This window comes from Pleurodeles waltl, chromosome 9 (assembly GCF_031143425.1).
Source record: "Pleurodeles waltl isolate 20211129_DDA chromosome 9, aPleWal1.hap1.20221129, whole genome shotgun sequence".
Lineage (NCBI taxonomy): Eukaryota > Metazoa > Chordata > Amphibia > Caudata > Salamandridae > Pleurodeles > Pleurodeles waltl.
This window is the reverse complement of record NC_090448.1, coordinates 298,994,091-299,019,236: the sequence shown is the minus strand read 5'-3', so window position 1 is coordinate 299,019,236 and position 25,146 is coordinate 298,994,091. Positions and strand designations below refer to the sequence as shown.

Genomic DNA, 25,146 nt, shown 5'->3' with positions numbered 1-25,146 from the left:
AATGCCATCAGTTCAAAAGTACTGGAACTCCATGACAGTTTAATCAATCCCAAAACCTAGGTTGGGTCAACAAAATTGTGTTCAACAAAGTTGTTTTACCTTTTATTGCCAGACAACAAAATTGTTTTACCTTTATTTTATTGCTAGCAATTTGTAGGCTTTTGAGTAGATGTCTGTCATTTTTCCTTCAAAAGTCCATAGTATAATCACACTAGAAATTTATTACAGCCCATTTTTTGAAACAGTGGCTACATTTGGTTAGCTACAGTGAGCATTTGTGTAACTTCCTCTATGGAGAGCAATATGCTTGTGTTTAATATGCATGACAGAGCAGTAAAAGTTAAATCAGACTAACGTGGCCATTGAGAAATTGGCAGACAGGGTAATCCACCACAAACGCGGTAACACAGATGGTCTACCTGCTCTGTGTAGAGTTAGGTGGATGCATTTTTTCCCTGTTTGGAACTGCTACGAATAGTTTAACGGACAGAACAGAAACAGATGACCCCCACATCTTTGGATATTACTACCTGAGTCATTAGTATTTTGTTTTTCCAAAAATTTAAAAAACAAACATTTGTTCAGCTGCTGCTGGAAACATGTCAGCTGCTCAGCAAACGTACGTCTCAAAAGAGTATACTAGCACACAAAATGATGTCACACATTTTGAGTTACTTTTATGCTTAGAGTTTGAGTCCATTACACTTTCCTCACAGTAGCCACAAACTGCAAACACTGCTCAGATAACCCATGTCTCACATAAAGCGTCTCTATTAATAGAAGAGTGATTCATTAGCATGACTGAGATAGAACTGTATCCCCATTGTTCTATCAACCTACTGTTCACCATTTTGCAATCTATTTTGCGGATGATGGTGTGAAACCATTATCCTATTACCAGGTTATAAAGAATTAACTGCTAGGCTCACATCCCATTTTATCAACTGCAAGGATAAATTTACTCACAGGCTTCACTCAGCTAGACCAAGCTCCACTGGTTTAACAACAGGTGGCTTGTAGCAAAGACAGCCTTCCTTAATTCTACAGATTTATAACTTACTGTACACTTTGTGTGTTTTAAGATGACAGTAGGTCTGTTATCAAAGAGTCTGAAAAGAACTTTGAGGAACTTTATTGGCATTTACCAAAATTTGCTGTTGCATTAGTGTTAGACCTGACATGCCTTAGGGTGGTCACCCCTAACTTTTTGCCTGCCTCCCTCCACTTTTTGGACCCTGTTTTGCTGGCTTTTAGACTCTGCACACTTTACCCCTGCTAACCAGTGCTAAAGTGCATATGCTCTCTCCCTTTTTTAAACCTGGTAACTTTGGATCATACCTGATTGGACTATTTAATTTACTTATAAGCCCCTAGTAATGTGCACTATATGTGCCTAGGGCCTGTAGATTAAATGCTACTAGTGAACCTGCAGCACTGGTTGTGCCACCCACTTAAGTAGCCCCCTTAACCTTGTCTCAGGCTTGCCATTGCAAGGCCTGTGTGTGCAGTTTCACTGCCACTTCGACTTGGCATTTAAAAGTACTTGCCAAGCCTAGAACTCCCCTTTTTCTACATATAAGTCACCCCTAATGTGTGCCCTAGGTAACCCCTAGAGCAGCGTGCTGTGTAGGTAAAAGGCAGGACATGTACCTGTGTAGTTATATGTCCTGGTAGTGTAAAACTCCTAAATTCGTTTTTACACTACTGTGAGGCCTGCTCCCTTCACAGGCTAACATTGGGGCTGCCCTCATACATTGTTGAAGTGGCAGCTGCTGATCTGAAAGGAGCAGGAAGGTCATATTTAGTATGGCCAGAATGGTAATGCAAAATCCTGCTGACTGGTGAAGTCAGATTTAATATTACTATTCTAGAAATGCCACTTTTAGAAAGTGAGCATTTCTTTGCCCTTAAATCTTTCTGTGCCTTACAATCCACATCTGGCTGGGCTTGGTTGACAGCTCCTTGTGCATTCACTCAGACACACCCCAAACACAGGGTACTCAGCCTCACTTGCATACATCTGCATTTTGAATGGGTCTTCCTGGGCTGGGAGGGTGGAGGGCCTGCTCTCACACAAAGGACTGCCACACCCCCTACTGGGACCCTGGCAGACAGGATTGAAGTGAAAGGGGACCTGGTGCACTTCTTAGCCACTCTTTGAAGTCTCCCCCACTTCAAAGGCACATTTGGGTATAAAACAGGGCCTCTGCCCTACCTCATCAGACACTTGCTGGAGAAGAAACCTGAACCAGAAACTACATCCTGCCAAGAAGAACTGCCTGGCTGCTCAAAGGACTCACCTGTCTGATTTCTACAAAGGACTGCTGTCTTGCTGTTGGCCTGCTGCCTTGCTGAACTCTTGTCTGGCTGTGAAAGTGCTCTCCAAGGGTTTGGATAGAGCTTGCCTCCTGTTCCCTGAAGTCTCAGGACCAAAAAGACTTCTCTTTTTCACTTGGACGCTCCGTGCGCAGAAATTTTCGACGCACAGCTTGTTTCGCGGTGAGAAAAATGCCGCACACCGACGCTGATCGACGCGACGCCTTCAGGACGATCGGAACTTCGACGCACGGGCTCGCAAGGACAACGCCGCCTGACCTCCAGAGGAGAAATCGACGCAACGCCTGCCGTGAGAGCGAAACTTCGACGCGCAGACCCGCAGAACGACGCGCAGCCGGAAAACAAGCAGGAAAATACACGCACAGACCCGGGACATCTGGTAATCCCCGCGATCCACAGAAAGAGACGGTCTGCACGCCGGAAAACGACGGACGACTTCCCCGCGTGGAAAATAACGACGCAAGTCCGTGTGTGCTGGGGAGAAATCGACACACACCATTTTTCCACGTATCTCTTCTTCTGTGACCCTCTGAGGAGATTTTCCACTCCAAACCAGGTACTTTGTGCTTGAAAGAGACTTTGTTTGCTTTTTAAAGACTTAAGACACTTTATATCACTTTCCAGTGATATCTCCACAAATTCACATTGCAACTTTATTAGTTTTGACCTACAGTTATCTTGATAAATATTATATATTTTTCTAAACACTGTGTGGTGTATTTTTGTGGTGCTATATGGTGGTATTGTATGATTTATTGCACAAATACTTTACACATTGCCTTCTAAGTTAAGCCTGACTGCTGGTGCCAAGCTACCAGAGGGTGGGCACAGGATAATTTTGGATTGTGTGTGACTTACCCTGACTAGAGTGAGGGTTCTTGCTTGGACAGAGGGTAACCTGACTGCCAACCAAAAACCCCATTTCTAACATTGGTGATCAGCGGTGAGGATAGGACTTGTATTTGTGCAGTGACATACAGTAGCTAAGTATTTCACTACCTAACCACAGTTGAAGGTCAACTTGATTTTTATCTCTTTTTGCAAATTCCTTTTTCCTGACAATTTTCAAAAACTAAATCCTCACTCAACATGTCTCTGACTGGGTCTCATATAGAAGAGTTTGACATATTCCTGTTGGATACATATACGGTCAAACTAAGAGGGTTCTGCAGGGCAATGAGGGTACCCACCCAAGGGGCCTCCAAAAAGGAGGACTTTCAAGTGGCGCTGAGGGCCTGGGCAGAAGCCCATTTAGAAGAGGATAATGAGGAAGAGGAGCCAGAAAATGGTCCCTCAGAGGATTTGTTGCTATCTGTGGATGATGTTACCACTGCAATTATGCCCCCTTCCAGACCAGGGAGCAGTGTCTCTGTGCAAAGCCTGACCGCAGAGGAAAGGAGAGAGGAAAGGGAGTTCCAATTGCAAATGGCAAAACTGAAAATTGAGGCTCAACAGGAGGAAAGAAGGGCAGAAAGAGAAGCCAAGCAAGCTGAGGCTGAAAGAGCAGCCAAACAGATTCAAGCTGAAGCTGAAAGGGCAGCCAAACAAGCTGAAGCTGAAAGAGCAGCCAAACAGGTGGAAGCTGAAAGAGCTTTGGCTGAGAAGAAACTATTATTGGATCATTAACTGAGTCTCAAGGAGCTGGAGATCAAGGCAAGACAGTCTGAATCCAGCAATAATGGTGGCAGCATACAGACAGGACCTGCTGGAGAAAAGAAGGTTTGTATACCCAAAAATGTGGTGCCCAGTTTTGTGGTGGGAGATGACATAGATAAATGGTTAGCTGCTTATGAAGTTGCACTAAGGGCTCATGAGGTTCCTGAGGGGCAATGGGGGGTAGCTATGTGGGGTTATGTGCCGCCATTGGGGAGGGACACACTTCTCGCATTGGATCAACCTGATCAAAACACATACCCACTTCAGAAAGCCACTTTACTTGCCAAGTTTGGGCTGACCCCTGAGGGATACCGTCAGAGGTTCAGGGACAGCACCAAACAAACCACACAAACATGGGTAGATTTCTTTGACTTTTCCAGTAAGGCACTGAATGGATGGATGCGGGGCAACAAAGTAGATAATTATAAAGGGCTATATGACTTGATTCTGAGAGAGCATATACTCAATGTTACCTATACAGAGTTGCGCCAGCACTTGGTAGATAGTAAGCTGACTGATCCCAGGAAGCTTTCTGAGGAGGGGGACCTCTGGGTTTGCACCAGAGTGTCCAAAAAGGTACCTGGGGGGGGGGGACTCCCACAAAGGTGGTCAGGGTTCCCAACAGAAGAAAGAGGGGGGAGATAAACTTACAGATAAGGAACTCTCAAAAGGCCCCCAAAAGAATTCCCAGGGAGGGGGTGGCAACCATTCCTTTTCCAGATTTGGGAAAAAGCCAGTGACATATGAAATCCAACCCTAAATGTATGGAGTGCTACCAGTATGGTCACTATAAAGGCGACCCCCAGTGCTCCAAAAGGGCACCGTCCACTACCGGACAGACACCTGGGTTGACTAGTGTAGCGCTTGGGGGGGGGAGATGGACCCAGATAGCTTTGGGGAGCAGGTAGAGATTTCCCTAGTGTCCCTGGGAGAAAGAGAAATTGTGCCCAAAGCCCACATGCCCCGAAATTCTTCCAAGTACAGGCAGTGGGTCACCATTAATGGGCAGAAGGTGGAGGCTCTGCATGACACAGGAGCCAGTATGACTACTATCCAGAGTCAGCTGGTGTCAACAGAGCAGATAGGAACTCTCAATCATTCAGGAAGTTGATCACTAATAGCAACAAATAACATTTACATTATTGAGTCTCCTTTTGGGCGAAATCTGATTTAATAATTTCAGTGATTCTTAATCTCCCCAAGAAAAGATGTCTGTGGTATTTGCACAATCCATTGCAAATGACTCTACAACTACATTCTGCTCATTTAGTATCAAGTAAGCAAATCAATTGAATCCAAACTAATGCTTAAATGTTCTGGCTGGCGCCCTCTGATTTGTATCTCAGCAAGAAGAGAATTTGGGGGTCTTTAGTTTGCGGAATTGTTAATGTACTAGCTCAGGAAGAGGGAATTTCAGGTTTAAGGATGGGTGCTTAGTTATTACATTCTATAAGAAGGACTCCAGAGAAAACCTTTGAATTGCTTGTCATTAATTCACTTCCAACGTAAAATATTTGGTAAAATACTCCTAGGCAGAATAGTCTATTACTTGTGCAGAATGATGATTTTATATTTGCTAGGCTTATAAAGGGATAAGCAAAATGTATCAAGCTCCACAGTTGTGCATAAGGGCTGTGAAGTTCACAAAGTTAAGGCACAGTACGATCTATGTTTGCTTTTGATAAGTTTGACAAAAATGTACTATCAGCAACATTATGGGCATTTGCTTAACACTTTGTTTTTTCTGCCTGAGGGCTCATGCAGAACTGTCATGTTACATATCGACATCCTAACATAAATCACTGAGCCAAAATTGTGTCCTGGCTCCTACTTTCTTTAGCCTATCCACTAATGATGTGAATGTGTATTTGTTAAAATTACATCATGATGGTCACAAGATAAATGGCTTTCCAATACTAATATTACTGTTTTGAGGATTATGACATTTTAATGCCATCATCCCACAAGGTGTACAATCACAATATGAAACCTTTTCCTTTAAAGCTAACACTACATGAATAGAAAATAAAATTAAATATTTCAAAGATTAAATTCTTGATCATTAATCTCTGAAACAAGTTTGAAAAAATAAATCGCAGTCGGTGGTAAACGAGCTGATAAGAGTTGATTGCCATGCAATTCGAATCCTGGAAATGGGCCACAGGAATTCCCGTCAAGAGAAATCCAGATTTGTTTTTGCTCAATGCAGTGGGAGCATCGTAAGAACTAGTGTAAAGTTGAGTGAGAAGGCAGTGTGCCCAATGCTGGACTGCTATAGGGTTTGAGCCTAAGTGACAGCAATGCATGGCATTAAGGGTCATTGTTAATCAAATATTGGGTGGGAAGGAAAGTTTGCTCCTCTAAACACTTGCTTGCCTTACCCTGAGGCACTCCACCAATCCTGTCCTGCTATGTGCTGGAGCAGAAGCAGCTTGCACAGACAAACCCTCTTTTCAGTTATATTCTTAAATTATTGCTTCAATTTCAGATGAGGTCTTTATACCATGGTTTGCTACTGGTTGTTCACTGGTGGTTAAAATGTGTTCTTGCACTTTGGTTAAAATGAGAAGCCACCAAGTCCAGTGATAAAGCTATAACTAAAGCAGCCAATTTCTGATTGTGTGGAATGGCAGTGAGCAGAGACTAATACTTCCACCCCTCTGTTTTCTACTCACCTGCATTTTAAGGATTTTCTAAAATGAGAAATATTTGGGCATGGTCAATTTACTCGATGCACAATGCATGTATCATAAATCCAACATTAGAGTTCTTCCACTTGCTAACTTCATCAAAGCCTGAGGTCCCAGTAAGCTGCCATTAGATACAGGGGCAGCTCCTTTGCTATGGCGAAGGAGCGTCGCCACCCTGGCCAAGAGCCAGGAGAAGAAAAACAAAATGATAGTTGTACTATTCTTTAATTTATCGTTAGCGGACTCAGCCAGCACCTGAAGGGGTGGGAGGGGCTGGACCACAGGAGGTGGAAGGGGGAGGGGGAGAGAATGCACCTAAGTGCCCATGCGTGTTTGGCCTACTGTCTCAGGCTGGCCAAACAAACATGCACACTTAGATTTGTCCAGCCCGGCGGTGTTTAACACCCCCGCTAGAGAAACTGCACAGACCCCAGGGCTGTCTCTGAGCGGCAGTCACTGCTGCTCAGACCAATCCTGGCACTGCTTTCATGCTAGATTCCAGCATGAAAGCAGCACCAGGGCTGCTGGGGAGCCTGTGCTGGTGTCCCAGTGAACGTGGGGCACCACATGAGGGAAGAAGAGCGCGAGGCGGCAGGAGACGAAGATGGCGATATGGTAAGTTCATTTATTTATTTTTTCCTCTCCATCTCCGTCCCCTCCTCCTACCCACGCCCTTGAGATTTGTGGCGGCGGCTGCTGATTAGATAGGTGATTTTATGCACAACAACGGAAGTAGCAATTGATTACTTCCTGATGAACTGCCCTGAATTAATCCTAAACATCAAGGAGTGGATAAATCTAGGTAGGCCCTGCAGCTGTATAAATACAGTTATTTCCACAAATACATTAGCGGTTGCCAAATATACCGAGGCAGATTGGAGGTGACAATGCATTATATTGGTATCTATACTAGTGGCTCCATAGTACTCCTCTGCTGTTTTTGCTCTGCCTGGTTTGACCAGGACGGCTCAGTATTTATACATTCCTCTCAGGTTATACCAATATTGCTTTTTGGGCTGCCTTACTTATAATGTTTAATGGATTGTATGACTCTTTTACATGCTTGTAACGAACTAGCTTATGGTCGGGTGTTCATGTATTGTTTTAACTTTTTGTTTTAATATTTTTCTTTATTAAAAATATTTTGCACTCCATTCGTTTTATTGTTTTTGTACTTCTTTGAGGGTTTTCACACTGGAAGTTAACATGACTGACTGATAGACTGAGTTTGTCACAAAGTGGATTTATCAGAAACCATTTAGTTTACATGTGTGGTGGAGAAATTACTAAAGTCAGAAGTGGGGTGCGCAAATGTCATGTTTAAAACACAGTCACAGGGTGCATAACTTAGCTCCCTAGATCAGCTTTATACAATATCTGCTATAACAATTATAAAAGGCCTTGTAGAGTACAGCTTCATCAAATGTCATCCTTCTTCTCGCCAGTGAATATGAAAGCAATTCCCTCTGGTGCCCAGTAGAATGGCTAATCATTTATTCATTTGCTGTTTTATATCTGTAGTATCCATATAGTATTATGTAAAGTGTTTTTACTATTTCCTTTATTATTCAGAATGTTTCTTGCATGTCATTGTGATGTTCTCTAACTCCTACTTAGAACCCTGGTCGCTAGGTGGAATCAGATCTCTTCTGACTTTCACCTGGCAGGCAGTGGTTCTCCGTGGAACCTTGTTTATCTCTGAATAAACTACCTTAAATATACTCTACGTCTGTGGTCTTTCTTTGCATTGGACACCACAATTGGTACCAAGAGTGGGGTGTTTTCTCTTTGACCCCGGATCTCAGCGGACGCTTTCCAGGACCCAGAGGACAGTGAACCACATCTGCAGGTCTGAGTCATACTGCTCTTAAGATATTGCGACGGCATTTTATTAAAGAAAAGAAGAATGTTCTGAGAAGATTTGTTTTCCTTTTCTTTATTCTTCTGTTTTTTTTTTTGCTCCGTTACGCATTGACTTGCTGCTCTAGCGCCCCTGTTCTTTTTTTTTAACTGCCATTTTCCATCTTACCGGTTATTTCGCGACTCTCCAAAAGGATTCTGCTGCATCGCGTATTGCCTTGCTGCTCTTTCACGCGCCTGCATTTTTTGAAGATTCATGAGGATCCAATGACGCACGAACCTCACTCTTCATGAGGTTCACTGTCAGCATCCAAACAGTGCGGTGATGCACATACCATATTAAATCCCTTAAAGGCACACTTAGTCAAGTTCTTAATGGCATTTCCTTTTCATTTCTCTGGAGCATGGTGAAGCGCACACCATTTAGGCATCATTCATTCTTTATTGTTAAAGCGCGGTGATGCCCACACCATTTATAACTTATTAAAGTGACAGCAAGTCACATTTTCAGAGCAGTGATGTGCACACCATGCGCACACCATTTCTTATTTAAAAAGAAAACAATAGTTTTAACCTTCACATTACAGTGCTCTCCTTTGTAATTTAATTCAAAGGCTGTGACATTCTCACCTCCATTTTTACAGAAATCTGGTAAACCAGAAATCAAATGGAAACAATGGATATGCATTTCTGAGAATTGTTTGCTGGCTATTGATGGTCTTCAATACAGTCCTGACAGAAAATTGCCTTTAATGTTTAGTCATTCAGGTGCTGAAATGCAAAAAAAATTCGACAATCTCCCTATAATGCCTAATCCAGGAGGGGATGGTAATTGGAATATCTATTTGGAAACCAAAGAGAGATTGAAAAAACAATATTCTGTTGAAACCACTGTACATTTAGAAAGACATAGTTTCTTCAAACCGAAGCAGTTCCTCTGTGAATCTGTGGAGGAGAATATAGCTGCTTTCTGCATTCTGGCTTCATCATGTGAATTTGGAAATTTTGTAGACACTTACATCAGTGATCAATTTGTTTTTAATTGCTTTTCCAGGAAAATGCAGGAAAGATTACTTACCTTTAGGAATCGTCCACTATCTGAAGTTATAGATATTGTAAAAAGTATAGAAAAATCTATCATTTCTACTCAAGCATTGAACAGTCAGGAAGGCCATTCACCTGTTTCCTACACTGTAATACAAATGGACACATCCAAGCTGTACGTAGATCCCAATCTGCTGGATCATCTGTCAGAATACATAATGTTGATGTTCCTAAAAACACTGTTATTCATGAGTTTCAAGAATGCACCAATAGATTTTCTAATTTACATCTTACTATACAAGATGCTCAAAAATAAATTTAGGTTAAGGGTCCCAATTGCCAGGCTCAGATAAATGGCAAGTCTAATAATGTCATGGCAGATTCAGGAGCACCCTTTACTCTTTTAGCGGATAAAACTTTGCCCACTTCAATCAAACTAGAAATTCCTGATATTAATCCTAAAGCATTTGGGGATAAAGAAATTGAATTGCTTGGTTATTTCCATTCACAGTTCAACATTCTTGGTAGATGTATTTGGACTAAAGTGTTTGTTGACATCAATGGTAGAGATTTAGGTGGATGGATAGATGTAGCCAGACTAGGTATACAATTAAAACCTGGGGATGACAATCTCATTGTACTGGGTGAAATGCCCATCTCATCCATTGAATTTCACGGTAATATATCACCCATTTTGATTTCTAAATTCCCTAAACATTTTAAAAATTAAATAGGTACCATGAAAGGATTCAAGCATATTATTAGATTGAAGAAGGATGCTATTCCAGTCAAACATAAAGTTAGACTTGTACCTATCAGTGTATGCAATGGTTTAAAAACAACTTTCGGCTATTTTGACTAATGAAGGAGTTATTACTTCCACTGACTCATCTGAATGGGTATCTCCTGTTGTTTTAGCTAAAAAAAAAAAAAAAAGGAGGTCTATATGTTGATCTAAGATCTTTGAACAACAATATTATAGTGGATTGTCATCCTTTACCTCTTATCCAAGAAATGTTAGCTAACATAGGAAATTCGAAATATTTTTCAGTGATCGACTTGCACTCTCCCTACCACCAAATAGCCTTAAATACTGTGTCTCAAGAACTCACCACATTTGTAACACCTTTTCGAGCTTACAAGTATTTAAGAATTCCTTTTGGTCTCGCCTCTGTGGTGAGCGTTTTTCAAAAGGCGATGAATGTCTATTCAAAAACATGACCAACGTACAGGCATTTCGGGATGACATTCTTATTTTTACTGATACTAAAGAACAGCAGTTTTAAATTTTAGAAAAAGTATTAAGAACTTTAGAAGCTGTTGGTGTAACTGTTAAGCCAGAAAAATTTAAATATTTAGTCCAACAGTTGGATTAATTAGGACATACCATCTCTGAAGAAGGTATCAAAACTACATTTTGCAATTCAGAAGCAATAATTAAAGCACCAGCACCTGAAAATAAAGATACCCTCAGATCTTTATTGGGATAATCTGAATATTATGCTCGATTTGTACCTGATTATGCTATGGTAGTGCAACCTTTAAGGAATTTATCTAAAAAGGAGTCAAATTTATTTGGACTTCAGAGGTTGATACGGCATTCACAAAGGTCAAGGATATTGTTTTTGAAGCTCCTGCTTTAAGTCCCTTTATTGCTGAATGAAAATGCATCATCACTGTGGATGCTAGCATAAAAGGCATTGGAGCGGTTTTCAATCAATCTGTGAACGGGAAGCACATCACTAAAGCTCTTGCATCTAGAGCCCTATTAGAAACAGAAAGGAACTATAGTATCTTAGAAAGGGAAGCATTAGCTTGCGTTTGGGCAGTACAATAATTTAAAACTTATCTATGAGGTCATTCTTTCACAATATACACCGACCACAAGTCTCTAATATTTGTGTTCAATGGTTATGGGTTTGGCAAGGCTTCAGCTCGCTTTGTATGTTTATTTTCAAAGCTCCAAGAATATGATTTTACTATGAAGTACATTCAAGGAGGAAAGGATTTTCAAGTTGATTGTCTTTCACATATGTCTTTACCTGCTTCTGAAGACATGCATGAAGAGCATGCATGTGTTGTTGCTGCTATTGATGCTGTTTCTGACCTAAATGGATCAATCTCTGAAAGAGATTGCACAGATACCACTCCACAGGATGAACTTTTGATGAAGATTTTGGATTTAAAAAAAAGGTTTGCCACCCATTCGTAACGTTCTGGATTATTTGAAGCCATTTGCTCACATTTCTTTGGAATTCTCCTGTGAAAATGGAATGTGCATCAGAAATGGGTGTTTTTTTCCTCCTAACAATTTGAGAGAATGAATTATAGGGTTAGCACATGAAGGCCATTTAGGTATTAATACCACATGTAATAAACTGAGGGAACATTATTGATGGCCATCCATGAATAATCAGGGTGAAACTTTTATTAATGTATGTCCTCAATGTTTAGTTTGTGACAAACATTGGAAAACTGTACAGAAACCTCTCCAAAATGTACCTTTGCCAGATCAGCCATGGTCTAAAGTAGCGTTAGATTTGACTCGTCCACTCAATTTGCTCCATGCAAGCAAAAGATTTATAAGAGTATTATTTGATTATTATTCTAAATGGATCTATTACCCTTTTGTAGAGCCGGCCTCCACACAATCAGATTTATCGTTCCTGGAAGATGTTTTTTCATTAGAAGGAGCTTCCAAAGAAATAGTAACTGACAATGGCACCCATTTTGTTTCTAACCTGATGAAAAATGTTCTCATCAACCATAACGTCACACACATTCAAGTTGCTTCATATAGTCCTTCTGCTGATGGCTGGGCAAACCACGTTATTAAAGAAGGAATACAGACTGCTCTTTCCTCTGGTATTGCAGTTGAGAAATTCATGAAAATTAAAATCACAGCGTATCACTCAACACCTCATTCAACTACAGAAATTACTCCTTTTGAGTTATTGAGAGGAAGGAAATGTAGATCAAGAATAATACCTGACTGGTTAGACTCGTTGTGTATTCCAAAATTTAAGTATGACAACTCCACAACCTTTTTAATGGTAACAGTAGAAAAGAAACAAGAAAAACAATATTTTGATACTTTTAAGCACGCTAACGAAACGAAAGTCTCCTAGCTGAAGCCTGGGATATTGTAGCTGTGTTAAACAGCACATTTTTAAACAATTAAGATGAAGCCCAGACTGTGTCATCCGTATCATGCTGAGGTTGTGACTAAGCCAGATCCGTCAGGATTCCATGTGCATGTTGAACTGGGAAGGTTCAGGGGAATTAATTTATTTTTGTTTTACCTTAAAGGAGATTGTTCTGTGAATAACAGAAACAGAAAATGTCTTACTATTCTTGATTTACTGCAATTTATCATTAGTTGCTGAAGAGATCTACTCGCCCCTTGTAGGCAGTAGGGTTTGCCTCGAGTGGCTAACTTAACCATTTACACAATTACAGCAATACATTAAATACGCCTGAACTAATTACGATTAACACCTTGGAGTCTATTCAAAAAGCAGTTTTGGCGAACATAAAGTAGTACTACCATAAGTTCTCGAAAATGTAATTCACAAACATTAAGTCAGAGATCTCTGCTTCTCCTATCTATTTTGGAAGTAGAGCTTTGCCATGTTGATGGAAATCTCTGCCACAGTGATGGAAACCACCATACGCAAGAGTAGGTTTTAGAAATAAATGTGTGAGGGATAAGAGGAAGTGGTGGGCAAATGGGTAATAAGTATTATAGAATGCACAGGGTTTATGGAAATTAAAGGAGGAGTTTACAGTGGGACATACAGAATCAAAAGCCCACCTAGAAATGAGTAATACAATTCCCATTCACTAAAGACACACCTATATATACTTCTGTAGCGCTACCGAAAGAAATGGCTGATATGTATTCCAGTCAAGACTTAAAGTAAGTTGTGCACCATACATGGGCAATCTCTCGTATTGCAACACATTTCTACAGAAATCAATGGAGGCTAGCAAAAACATCAACATGTACAAACAAATATATATGTTGATTATCATTTTAAATTTAACTTTATTGAAAATAAATTTAACATTAAATATTTTAAATTAAAATGGTTTAAATATTATTTTTAATAAACATAACATTTTATTAACTGTATTATAAATGATTAACAATATAAATTGCATCAGTGAGTGTGACATGTACCCAGAAGATTGTGTTAGAGACATGCGAGGGACAAATTAATATTTAATTTATTTCAAATGAAAATAAATAAAATAATCAGTTAAAATGTAAAAATACAGTACTTATTATAGGTGAAAAGGAGTTCGGGAAATGTGTTTTATTATTTTTTAATAAAAAAATGTTTTTATTAGTTCAAAAATAATATCCTTGAGATACCCAATTACTCTCTGCACGGAGACCTCTGCCCCGTCACAAATTGGTGGAAAATCAATAATAGTAAAAAAGAATTGTCAAAGTGATTTGTAAGGATCTCCACACGCTATTTCGAGGGTTTGGAGACTTGGAAGTCAACATCTAGGCAGAGACCTACATCCAAGAAGAGATCTACACCTCGGTCTAAGTGTGGATCTACGTTTGAGGAGATCTCTATACGTAAAAGTAACTTTTTGAACAGGCCCCTTACAGTGCAGAGCAAAAAACAGCTAGTTTAAGTAGGCATAATACAGGAAAAATTATATCAATGTTATATCCAACTAAAAAAACTAAAAATTCGGAATGGCTATGTTGCCCGCTGTCAAGAAGCAGGTGTGAATAACAGGTAAAAATACATCAGCTGAATGAGTGCTTTTTATTGATCTAAAACACATATACTAAGATACTTGTACAAAATCTTTAAATTTACCAGTGTTCAACTTCTCAGAATTCTTGGTTTTCAAATCCTAATGTGTTGAAACAAACAAGATGAGCACAACCTTAACTTAGAGGCAGATTAACTGGGGCACAATTAGGCTCAAGGGAGAGTACATCGCTCAGTCCTTCATTCACTGGCATGCTGAGTAGACAACTTCATATACTGTCTGAGTCCTGCTGGAAAGGTACTTCTTATAGGGGATTCATAATTCAGAAGGAGCAGGAACTAAGTGAGATCACTCACAGAGCTGCTTAGAACCTACCATGGAACACATTGCTTATTCTTTTAACAAGCTCTCTGTTCTTCCTGAATGCAGTTGGTTCCTTATATATAACATATTAAAATTAGGAATACTGTGCAAAGAGCCCAGGGGTTCCCTTACTAGTGGACAACGGCTTTCTCTAGCAATCCCAAGGTGCTCTCTTAGGGGTAGTGTGATTGAGCATCCTTAGGCTTATCAGAGAGGAGTGTTTGACATTTACCATTGGCACACTATCAATTAATGAGACACATGACTTAATAAGGAGATCCACGCCAATTTACAAAAATAACAAGTATCTTTATATTTATTGAGGCATCAGAATCAATATGATCAAGTCAGTTTGCTTCACAAGAGAAATACTCTCAGGTTTCAAAAGTTAACACTGCATTTTTCAGAGGTGGCAATGTTATTCTATGAAGGAAATACAAATACTGCATACAGGTATCGTTCAGCGACAAAAGACCAATCTCCTGCACTGAAGGCAAGTATGGGACGAGGTCTAAGGCAGCACCACAGGTCAGCTTGGGCAGCACTGGGGAAGATGGGTGCAGAAGTGCTTTTCAGCATCGGGTGTCCAATGTTATGCTAAGGTAGAAAAACATTTACTGCATTCAGCCACTTCACAGCAACTTACAGGACCAATCTCCCGGACTAATGGTAAGTATGGGGTGAGGTACAAGGAAGCAACAACAGGACACCTCAGGTGGCACTCGGGGGGGCTGCGTGCAGAGGTGCTGTTCAGCATTGGGTGCCCAATATCAGATTGGGCCTGTTAAAAAGAGGCTGCAGGTTTGGACTGGGAGGCCAGTTGGGCTGAACTAGTAAGTGGCCTAAGGTCTCACAATGCTTGAGGATGTGGGGACACCTTAGGTCCTCTTCTCCACAGGCCAGGGGCGACAGGTGCAAAGAGGTCTTGAGGCATCGGATTTTCATTACCTGGAGCACTTGCGGTCGAGGGGGCCTGCTAAAAGAGGCTGCAGGCAGCATCAGTGAGTTCACAGGTGGCAAGTCCAAGGTTGGCTTTGTCTTTGGAGGGCCAGGGGACCACACTGAAACCATTGGCCCACTTTAGATTGGTCTAGGAGGCACAAGTGCATTGGTGCTTTCAGGTGTCAGGTTTTGGCAGTCCGGAGTCCTCCCAGGTTTCTAGGGGTGCCTGCAGGATGCATGGAAGCAGCTCCACTCCTTTACAGGAGTTCCTGGGTTTTTGTTGAAGGCAGGTAGCCTGCCCAGGCTTTTGGAGGCATGACAGCTTGCAAGATGAGGCACCTTTGGCGCAATTCAGCAGGAACAGCAGACAGTCCGGCGGCAGGTCTGATTTCTTATTACCATGGACTCCCAAAATACTGAAGTTTGTGGTGTTTAGGGTAGTAGCCAAAACGCTACTTGCCACTGGGGTCACCACACCACCTATATGACCACTTTCTGTGGTAAGTGGGCATAACCTTGTCCCAAAGTTCCTAATTCTGCCAACACCAAGATGGCAGATTTCTAAATGTTGGCTCCACATCAAGCAGCTAACCTGAGGGGTGGGACTAACCTGAGGGCCCCCTGGTTTGGAATGCAGATTTGCAGGTCATCCTATTAGGAGGGGTGTGTTAATACCCCAGCCAGAGCAAGCTTTGTTCCTGCTCGCCTAAGAGCAAAGGCTATTCACCATTGGAGGTCAGAAACCTGTCTGTTGGTGGTAGGCTAGTTAAACCTAGTCAGCCAGTACAGGGGTAGAGGCTAGGTTTTTAAGGGCCACCCTCCAAGGTGCCCTCTGCGTGCATGTATTCATAAATCCATCACTGGCATCAGTGAGAGTTTGTTACTACAAAAAGATTGATATAAAACAGCCCTATTTTCAGGGAAGCTATCACATAGCTGGGGAACTCATACTGACCAGTGTCCAGCACCTGTACTTAAAATCTCTTGCTGTTCACACACTATGTCTGAGAATCGACAAAGGCATAGCAGTGGCATATCTGCTCTTGTAGATATGTCCTCCAGCATAACATAATGCACCCTGCCTTATGGCTATAAGACCTGTTGTTGGGTGACCTACCTATATTACATTCAGTGTTGGGGGACATGGCACAAAGGCTGTGTGCCATGTTGTGTTTTCACTTTTAGCTACACAAAGACATGCAGCCTGCAATGGCAGTCTGCCTGCGCTAGGTAAGGGGTCCCTGAGGGTGGCACAATAAATGCTGCAGCCTTGGGGATGGTCTTTGGTACCCATACTCTGGGTACTAGGGGTACAATATACTATGGATGTACAGGGGTGCCAAAGGTATGGCCAACTGGGGGACAATTGCAGTTTTGGGGAAAGAGATCTGGCACTGCGACCTGGTTAGGAGGATGCCAGTGTATTTGCATTCAAAATTGCATTAAATACCAGGCACAAATTGGGGGTTACCATGTCAAAAAGGATCACTTTCCTACTCTTTCTCTATAGCAGATATGGATTTCCCCATCTGTTTTAGAAGTATTTTAGTGGAGCCGGGAAGACTGAAAGTGACCTCACCGGAAAGAACTTCTGATTTTTATTTTGATTTATCTCTAAAGTGCAACATTTGCCTGTTGACATCTTGGCAGTAGATATCAGCCAGAGACTGGAAGAGACAAACTGGTAGGAAAAAATGAGTTGTTAGTAGGTTCCCAAATTGAAATGTCTCTTCATAAACCTTACAGAATCAGGAAGGGAGTTCAAGGAAACTTTCCAGCCAAAACTCCCTCTTATGTACAGTGGGATGAGCAGTAGATTTTTTTTAACTCAAGTAGCGATTTCTGGTTGCTATATCTGCTTGACTTTTTATTGCTAAGGGGATCAAATACAGTGATTTGTGGATAATTCAAATTGCCTTAACTGGATCCTATATTGGCAGTAGGCCAGGGTAAATTGTAGCATGATGGTGAAATGGTTTTAAACTTATGAGGTCCTTTTATCAGCAAAGCTGTGTCATTCTGTTGATTAAGCCTAGTTATCTGAAAACCAGCACCCACCCTTTCTCTCCAATCCATATGCCCTGGAGACACACAGCCATGCACTGCAGAGATGATACACCCTCGAAAGATGATAATATGAAACAGCACCATTGTTCTTGCAGGAAAAAAATTATGATGGAGAAAGACAAAGGTTTTTTTTATTGGATGAGTTAGCCTGACACCCTGAAATTTTTTGTGTGTCCTTGGCAGCTTACTTCCTTGTGATAAGCAGATGAGAAGAACATTGAGAAAATAGAAATATTTTAAGAATTTGTCTGACAGTAAACAGGACTTGTTTCTGAATGCTCTTCTTATGTAGCACAATCTTCGGAAATGTCAATAGCATTTGACTACTTGACCTATGTGGTTGTCTATGAGTACAGCCAGATATTTTCTACCACAAACAGGTGGTTCTCTTAGACATTTAAAAACTAAACAGCTGACTTGAGCATTACTCATTTTTTATCTTAGAACTGGGTTGGTTTCGAATACATATGGGATATTTTGCTATAGATATACAGAGACTTTTATCATTATAACTCTTTATAAAGAGTCAATTGGTGCCTAGCTACAGCAACTTAGACAGTGGGAAAATGGGAAAATGAAAGCGTGGAACCACCAACTGTTTTGTAATGGAAGCTTGGATGTCAATTTCAGAGACATAAAAAAGATTTACCTAGTCATGATAATAGCCTCAAATATCATATTATGGAAGCAATCCATCCAGGACCCAGACTGATTAAACAGTCACAGAGAGTGAATGTAGAAATGCTAACCACAAATGGAGGTATCAGACAGGTCTTAGAAATCTGGTCTTCTATGGTTTCCCTGAAATCCTAGGGGTCTATTCACAAAGGTAAGCATACATTTGAGTAAATCTAAATGTGTAAGTTTATTCTTACACTGCTGAGTAACTTTAATACTTTGGGCTATTCGCCATGTACGAGTGTAAAGTTTCTCAAAAGTGTGGACCTACATGTACCCACCCCCAGAATTCAGGGGCTGTTCCTTAATGTATGAATGTAAATTTATTTCTTGTAACTTTTCACATATAGGTCGGATTAGTGTAAACTGTAGGGATAAATGTAAAAGTGTATTAAAGTTAAAACATAAATTGAAAAATAAATCTATGTGAAATATTAATATTAATTCCGTTTTTATTATTTATTTTTAATGTGGAATAATAAAATGTACCAGAATTAAATGATACAATATAATGATTTTGATCACATGATTTGTAAACAGTAAAATTATTTTTCTGATGTCTAATTAAAAAAAATTCCGAAAGGTAAACACTATATTTTTATTAAGAATTTGAAATTAGGAATAATTTTATTATTTTTAATAAATATTAAAGGTGTATAATTTTTTTAAGGTTGTTATAACTTACAATAAATGAATAATTTTGTTTAATATTTAGGATTTTTTATCATGAAATAAAAAGTAAATATATTTTAAAATAGTTTAAATAATTTAATTTATTTTAACATTAGTTCCTATGGGGTTTTACTTTAAGTCCTTATCGCCTTTATTCTCTATGAGAGGGTGTTGCTGGACCTGGGAGTGGGGATGGGAGGTGCTGAACTTATTCAGTCTCTGAGATGGAGTACATTCACAACTGTTTTGGGGCCCCTTTTTGGCCATAGTAACTATGAAAGGACAGTTTATGAATAGGACAGGGCTTACTCTTTTGTGGGTGGGTGCATGCCCCTCTCTAAACCCCTCCTTAAACATCCATTAACAGCTCCTTACTCCTCTCTTGATCCCTCCCCTTTGATAGTATTTTCCATTTTCTAGCCACTTTGATCTGCTCCTCCCATATTTGCTAATAAAACATATGCCTAATTGATAAGATCTATCCTCACATGTTAATTGAGAAGAGATATCCTCACATAAAAAATACGAAAAGTGGAGGTGTAGATCTGCTCCAATAGGTATGTGTTTAGCATTTTGTAGTACGTTCAGTAGCACTAACTAGTACTACTAAACGTACTACAAAATGCAGTTTGTGAATAGGCCACTAGTAAGTGTTAAATACCAGCTCAGTGATTTTTGACACTCATAAGGAATGTCTGCATGGAAGTCTGTGCTATCACACCCCGGCCAAATACTGGGTCACTGCACACAGAGCACGTGCAAATGTAATGCATGCCTGTTATACACCGACCATATTGACATCTGTAGTTTACTTTTAAGTGTGTAATGTGGCTCCTGCTATGTTCTACTGACCTTCACTTCGTCCCAGTGTTCCTGATCTTCTTGAAGCACACGGGCTGTATGCAGTGGTGTCTGTGGCACTGAAATGGATTGCTGAAGAGAAGAAAAAACAAGAAGTGTAAGTTCCCCTCACCAAGAGTGTTACAACATATAGTGGGTGGTTTATTTCCACCCAGTATATCTCAAAAGACAACACTGTCCCTTCTGCAATGCTGCATGCACACACATTAGTCAATAGCCACTTCATCTGGGAAGAATGATTTCCAAAGAATCTATAACACGCAGCTTTCATGTACACCTGTCTCCCATCCAAGTCCTAACATAGCTCTACATATTAAACCCCACCTTTGGTGCTCCAAGAACATACCAAATTACAGGTTAGAAAAACTCTGAAAAAAACTGGCTGACCACAAACATCCCACCACAGCATACAAGGTCCAGGTTTCAGAAAGCACTCATGATGAACCACATTTGGAGGTAAACCACAAAATGGTCAGCTCTCATTTGCAATATCATCAGACAGCTTTCGGCATGTTCACATGAAACCTCTGGCTACTTCACCTTCAGAAAATCCAAGTGAAAGTAGCAAGCACCACTCTGTTCTGGATTACTGCCAGAGAGAAAACTCAATGGGCACTTCAAGAAATTGAATTGACTTTGGATCATCTGCAACTCCCACTTCTCAGCTTTGATCTGGGAGCAATACAATATATTATCACTAAAGAACACAATTTTTGTTGACACTGCATTTCTTAATTCCAAAGGTTCTTTATTTGGGTTTCCGACCTCCACTATATTGATGTCTTACCCTTTTGAACTTCGAAGATGCCCTTGTGTTGGCTGCCTCATTTCTTTCATGTCTCATATGTCCTGGGGTGTCACATTACAACGTCCATGTCTTTAGCAATAGCAGATAAAACCTTTTCTGGTCGGTTCCCCCTAAAAAAGTGGATAAGCCCAACCAGCAGATCAGTAGCTCTGACTAAATTATCCAGGTTCTCTATTGGCTCATTGTGTACAGTAGATAAAATGCTAGAAGAGATGACACAATTTATGAATGTTTGAAGATAGGATTTCATTAATTTTGCTGTTCAGCTCCTGCGCCAGTTTTTCATTTTCTAAAGACGGTTGCTCAAGGTTTCCATCTAAAACTGCAAGAAAGCTACTTTATGTATTTACTTTATTTATTTAAATGACTGAAAATGCAAACAAATGATTGAAGATACTTTGCATAGCTGTTTGCAGCACAGAAAAGATGTTGTTTTTGCTGTTCTACTGAGTTGGAAACTTTCTAAAGGGTTACTTTGCACTATTTGGGCCCTAACCCTTTGGAAAAAGGTGGAGGAGAAGATATTATGAGGATTTTTTTTTTTAAACAGATTTGCTTTCAGTTTTTGTAAGTACGGTCCTGGAAGGCTAAACTTCTGGTGGTGCAAGTTACAGAGATGTGCAGCACCCTGATGGACCCCTCACCATGCTTCTTGCAATTGTATATGGTGTGTATGTGTGGTGGGTGTGTGCGTAAATGGGTGTTTGTTTGTTCATACTTTCCATGCTTGATCTGAGGACCTGGATTGGTCCATAGGGTGAGAAAAAAGATCATAAATAATTCACCAAATGTCCTCCTATGAGTTGAAAGCTGCACAATTTTACTCTCTGTGTCTCTCTCAAATTCAATGCTGTAGGAGTTAGTCTTTAACCCCTCACTGAATACCATTAGGATAAACTCTTCCGCAGTCTTTAATTGCTGTACTGCTGCTCTATGGTCTCTTTTTTAACTGAGTTTGATGATTTGATACATACATAGCAAAAGGAAACAATGTAATAAAATTATAAACAACCCTCAGCGTAGTCATTACATTTCCTTTTATTCTTGTAAAAGCCTTATATTAATTTAATAAATATGTGTGCCTTAACTTCTTTTTCATGAAACACTGCAATTAAGGCATGAATGAAAAGTTCCCCCTGAAACATTATACGATTCATTTTCTTTTCTCATTCTACTGATGTAGAAGGATGTCCATCTTAGCAATGTTGAGGTACCAAAGGTCTTGCAACCCGAGTACCATCAAGGCATAATACAATTGTGGTATCATACTTTCTAAAATCACCATGGCCTCCAAGTCAGTTTATAGGACAGCAACCTTTTAGAAGTAATTAGGGGTCTGAGATCACTGCTAGAAGACACATCCCGAACAACATCAAGGACTCATTAGATAAGAAGCTGGCTCCTTTCTCTGAAGGATTGACTGGAGTTGAGACCAGGATTGTGATTCTATAAGAAGAGGTTGAAATACAAACATCTAAAATGTCTTCCAGTTGACAAGCCTGCATTATAAATGCACAGATCTAGAGAATAGGTCTCCCTGATCAAATCTTGATCATGGGTCATAGAGCTTTTCATGGCATAGGTCCCCGCTATCTCTCTACGAGACTACAGCATTACCAACAGACTAGACCACTTCATTCATCAGATGCCTTTTTATTTCCCAAAGAGCAGTAGGAAGCAGTAGGGCCATCATTCACATATCTTGTGGTCCATGCCTGGACTCAGCTCCTTCTTTATTATCACAGGATTGGGTCTGATAACCTATTTAGAAAATGTGTGAAGGCTTGGCTATTTGATATGGCTTTCTGAGTGGGCTATCTCTGTGGTAGGGCTGGTTTTGCAGTATTCTTAGCACCGGAACATTCTCAAAGAGTAGCTATTGCTATAAATTGCCTGATTAATTGATTGAAAACAGTGGTGTCTCAATATAATCAAAGGCACTAAGGAAACAACAGAAAAGGCAGAGGCCAGGTATTCTGTGATTATGTGAGTATCTGACCTGCCTTCAAAATATGTTCTGAATGCAAAGGCATGCATTTGTAATGCCTATTTGTCAATAGTGAAGGCACAGAGGGGGTCATTATAACCCTTGCGGTAGGCGGAGAAGCGGCAGTAAGACCGCCAACAGGCTGGCAGTCTTTTTTTTTGCATTATGACCATGGCGGTTACCGCCATGGTCATCCGCTGGTTCTCCGTTCCGCCCGCCAGGGCGGAGACGACCGCCGGGCTGGAGACCTGGGTCTCCAGCCCGGCGGCCATCACCATACCGCCGCCGGTATTTTGACCTGGCTTACCGCCATGTTTGAAACCGCCATGAAATCCATGGCGGTAAGCACTGTCAGTGCCAGGGAATTCCTTCCCTGGCACTGATAGGGGTCTCCCCCACCCACCACAGACTCCCTACCCTACCCCCCCACCACCCCTGACACCCCCAAAGGTGGCAGGACCACCCTCCCCACCCCGACCCCCAACATAACAACACTCATACACACACGACACGCACGCAGGCACCACCACCACACATACACGCACACACCCGACATACATGCAAACATCCACACACACAGTCAGACACGCACATCCACATTCAAACATACACGCACACATCTATACAGACATAACTACAGACATACACGCACTCATTCCCATACACACAACACCCCAGCAAGCATACACGCACTCACACACCCCCTCTACATACACACACGCACAACCCCACGCACGCACACAACACCCCCCACCCCCCTCCCCTCACGGACGATCGACTTACCTGGTCCGACGATCCTCCGGGAGGGGACGGGAGCCATGGGGGCTGCTCCGCTGACACCAAACCGCCAACAGAACACCGCCACCGTTGGAGGTGGAGCAACCTCCACTTCCCCGCCGCCCGCCAGTATGGCTGTTGGCGGCTCTCCTTCCGTAAAAGGACGGAGAGCTGCCAACGGTCATAATAGGCCGAGTGGCAAACCGCCACCACTGGCGGTCTTCCGCACGGCGGTCCCTCAGCGGTCTTGGAAAAAGACCGCCGAGGTCAAAATGACCACCAGAGTGTCATACAACTCCCAGTAGAAGTCTTGGGTCTGTAAAAGTCTTGAGTCAATCATGTCTGGGCTTTCTCTTGTCAACTTTGGTCCTTGCTTTCTATCAATATTTGATGAGTAAAGCAGCATTTGGGACAACAACATTCTAACATCAATGTTAAGGGCCTTTATAGTGCCACTTTTCACAACAACCATTCAACTTTAGCACTGCAATCCACTTTTACCAAGTGCTCTCCTTCACTAGCTAACTCCCACAATGATGGGACAATATAAGGCCTCTGATATGGCTAGGATTCAACCGAAATAACAGTCTACTCTCTCCATTCACAACAAAGCAAAGCCAGATAGTGGCACTCAGCACTGATGCCCTCACACAAAACCATAATTTAAAAACATAAAAAAAAGGGGAAGAAGGTAGTCAATCAACTTCAGAAGTTATAGGGTGCTAGCTAAAATGAATGCCTTCCTATATTGTAACAAGTAAGCACAATCAATTCCACTTCTGAAGTAGAGCTATTGACAGAACCTACTCCAAATTCCACATATCACACAGGAGCTGGAAGTGGTGACTGCAGTGCGGCACTGAAAAAAGGCAGACAACTTGGAGCCTGAAAAACTCTGCCCCCACCAAATAGAATTGTTTTAGAAGATTTTTCCTAAATGTTTTGGATTACAATTTTCCCAACTAAAAGTTGTTTGTTTGGTGAGCTATTCTTCCACCATGCTACTTTAAAATATTAAAACAAATGTTAAAACATTCACAGGGTTTCACATTTTGTTCCACTGTACTTAATGAATCTGAACTATGTTGCACTTTTTTCTATACTGCTTACAATCTTTACTCCAACAACGAGAGAGCCACAATGCAAGGTATGTGCTGATGAACTTTAATTCAATCACGTAGCACTTTAATTTGTGGATAAAAATGTTTCAAAGTACAATGTAAACATGAAGTTTATTGTGTCTGTTTATTTTCATTTTTCTGAGACTTGTGAAACCATTTAGAAAATCAAACTTAAAATTGATGACAAGAATTTTGTGAAATTGTTCCTGTATAAAACAGACTTGGAAAGTGTTCAAAAGATGATTGCTAACTATGGTGGCCATGTGTCTGGCTCTACAGTCTCTTCCACTCCTTTAGGCCTGTGGCTCATAGATTATATTGCTTTCTTGAGGGATATGAACATCCTTCAATGTATACTAAAATCATCAGGCCATTGGGCAAATCCTATTTTCAAATATAATATAATAGAAGAGAACAACAGTGCTAAACATTTGCTTAGTGGTCACCATGAACTGATTTGACTCTAGGCGATGGTGTGTGTTTTTTATTACTATGAGGATTTAAGCGCTAATTTAATTTCAAAGCATACAAAAATCTCATCTC

General features: G+C 40.9%; 1 protein-coding gene across 1 annotated transcript in view; it reads right to left on the bottom strand.

The window, feature by feature from the left end:
- The window catches only part of MAPKAPK3 (MAPK activated protein kinase 3), a 189,353-nt gene that overhangs the window by 6,152 nt on the left and 158,055 nt on the right, over positions 1-25,146 (bottom strand). Inside the window, exon 11 of the mRNA XM_069206771.1 lies at positions 19,902-19,982. Coding sequence (XP_069062872.1) covers positions 19,902-19,982 — 81 coding nt within the window. The remainder of the gene's footprint in view (positions 1-19,901; positions 19,983-25,146) is intronic.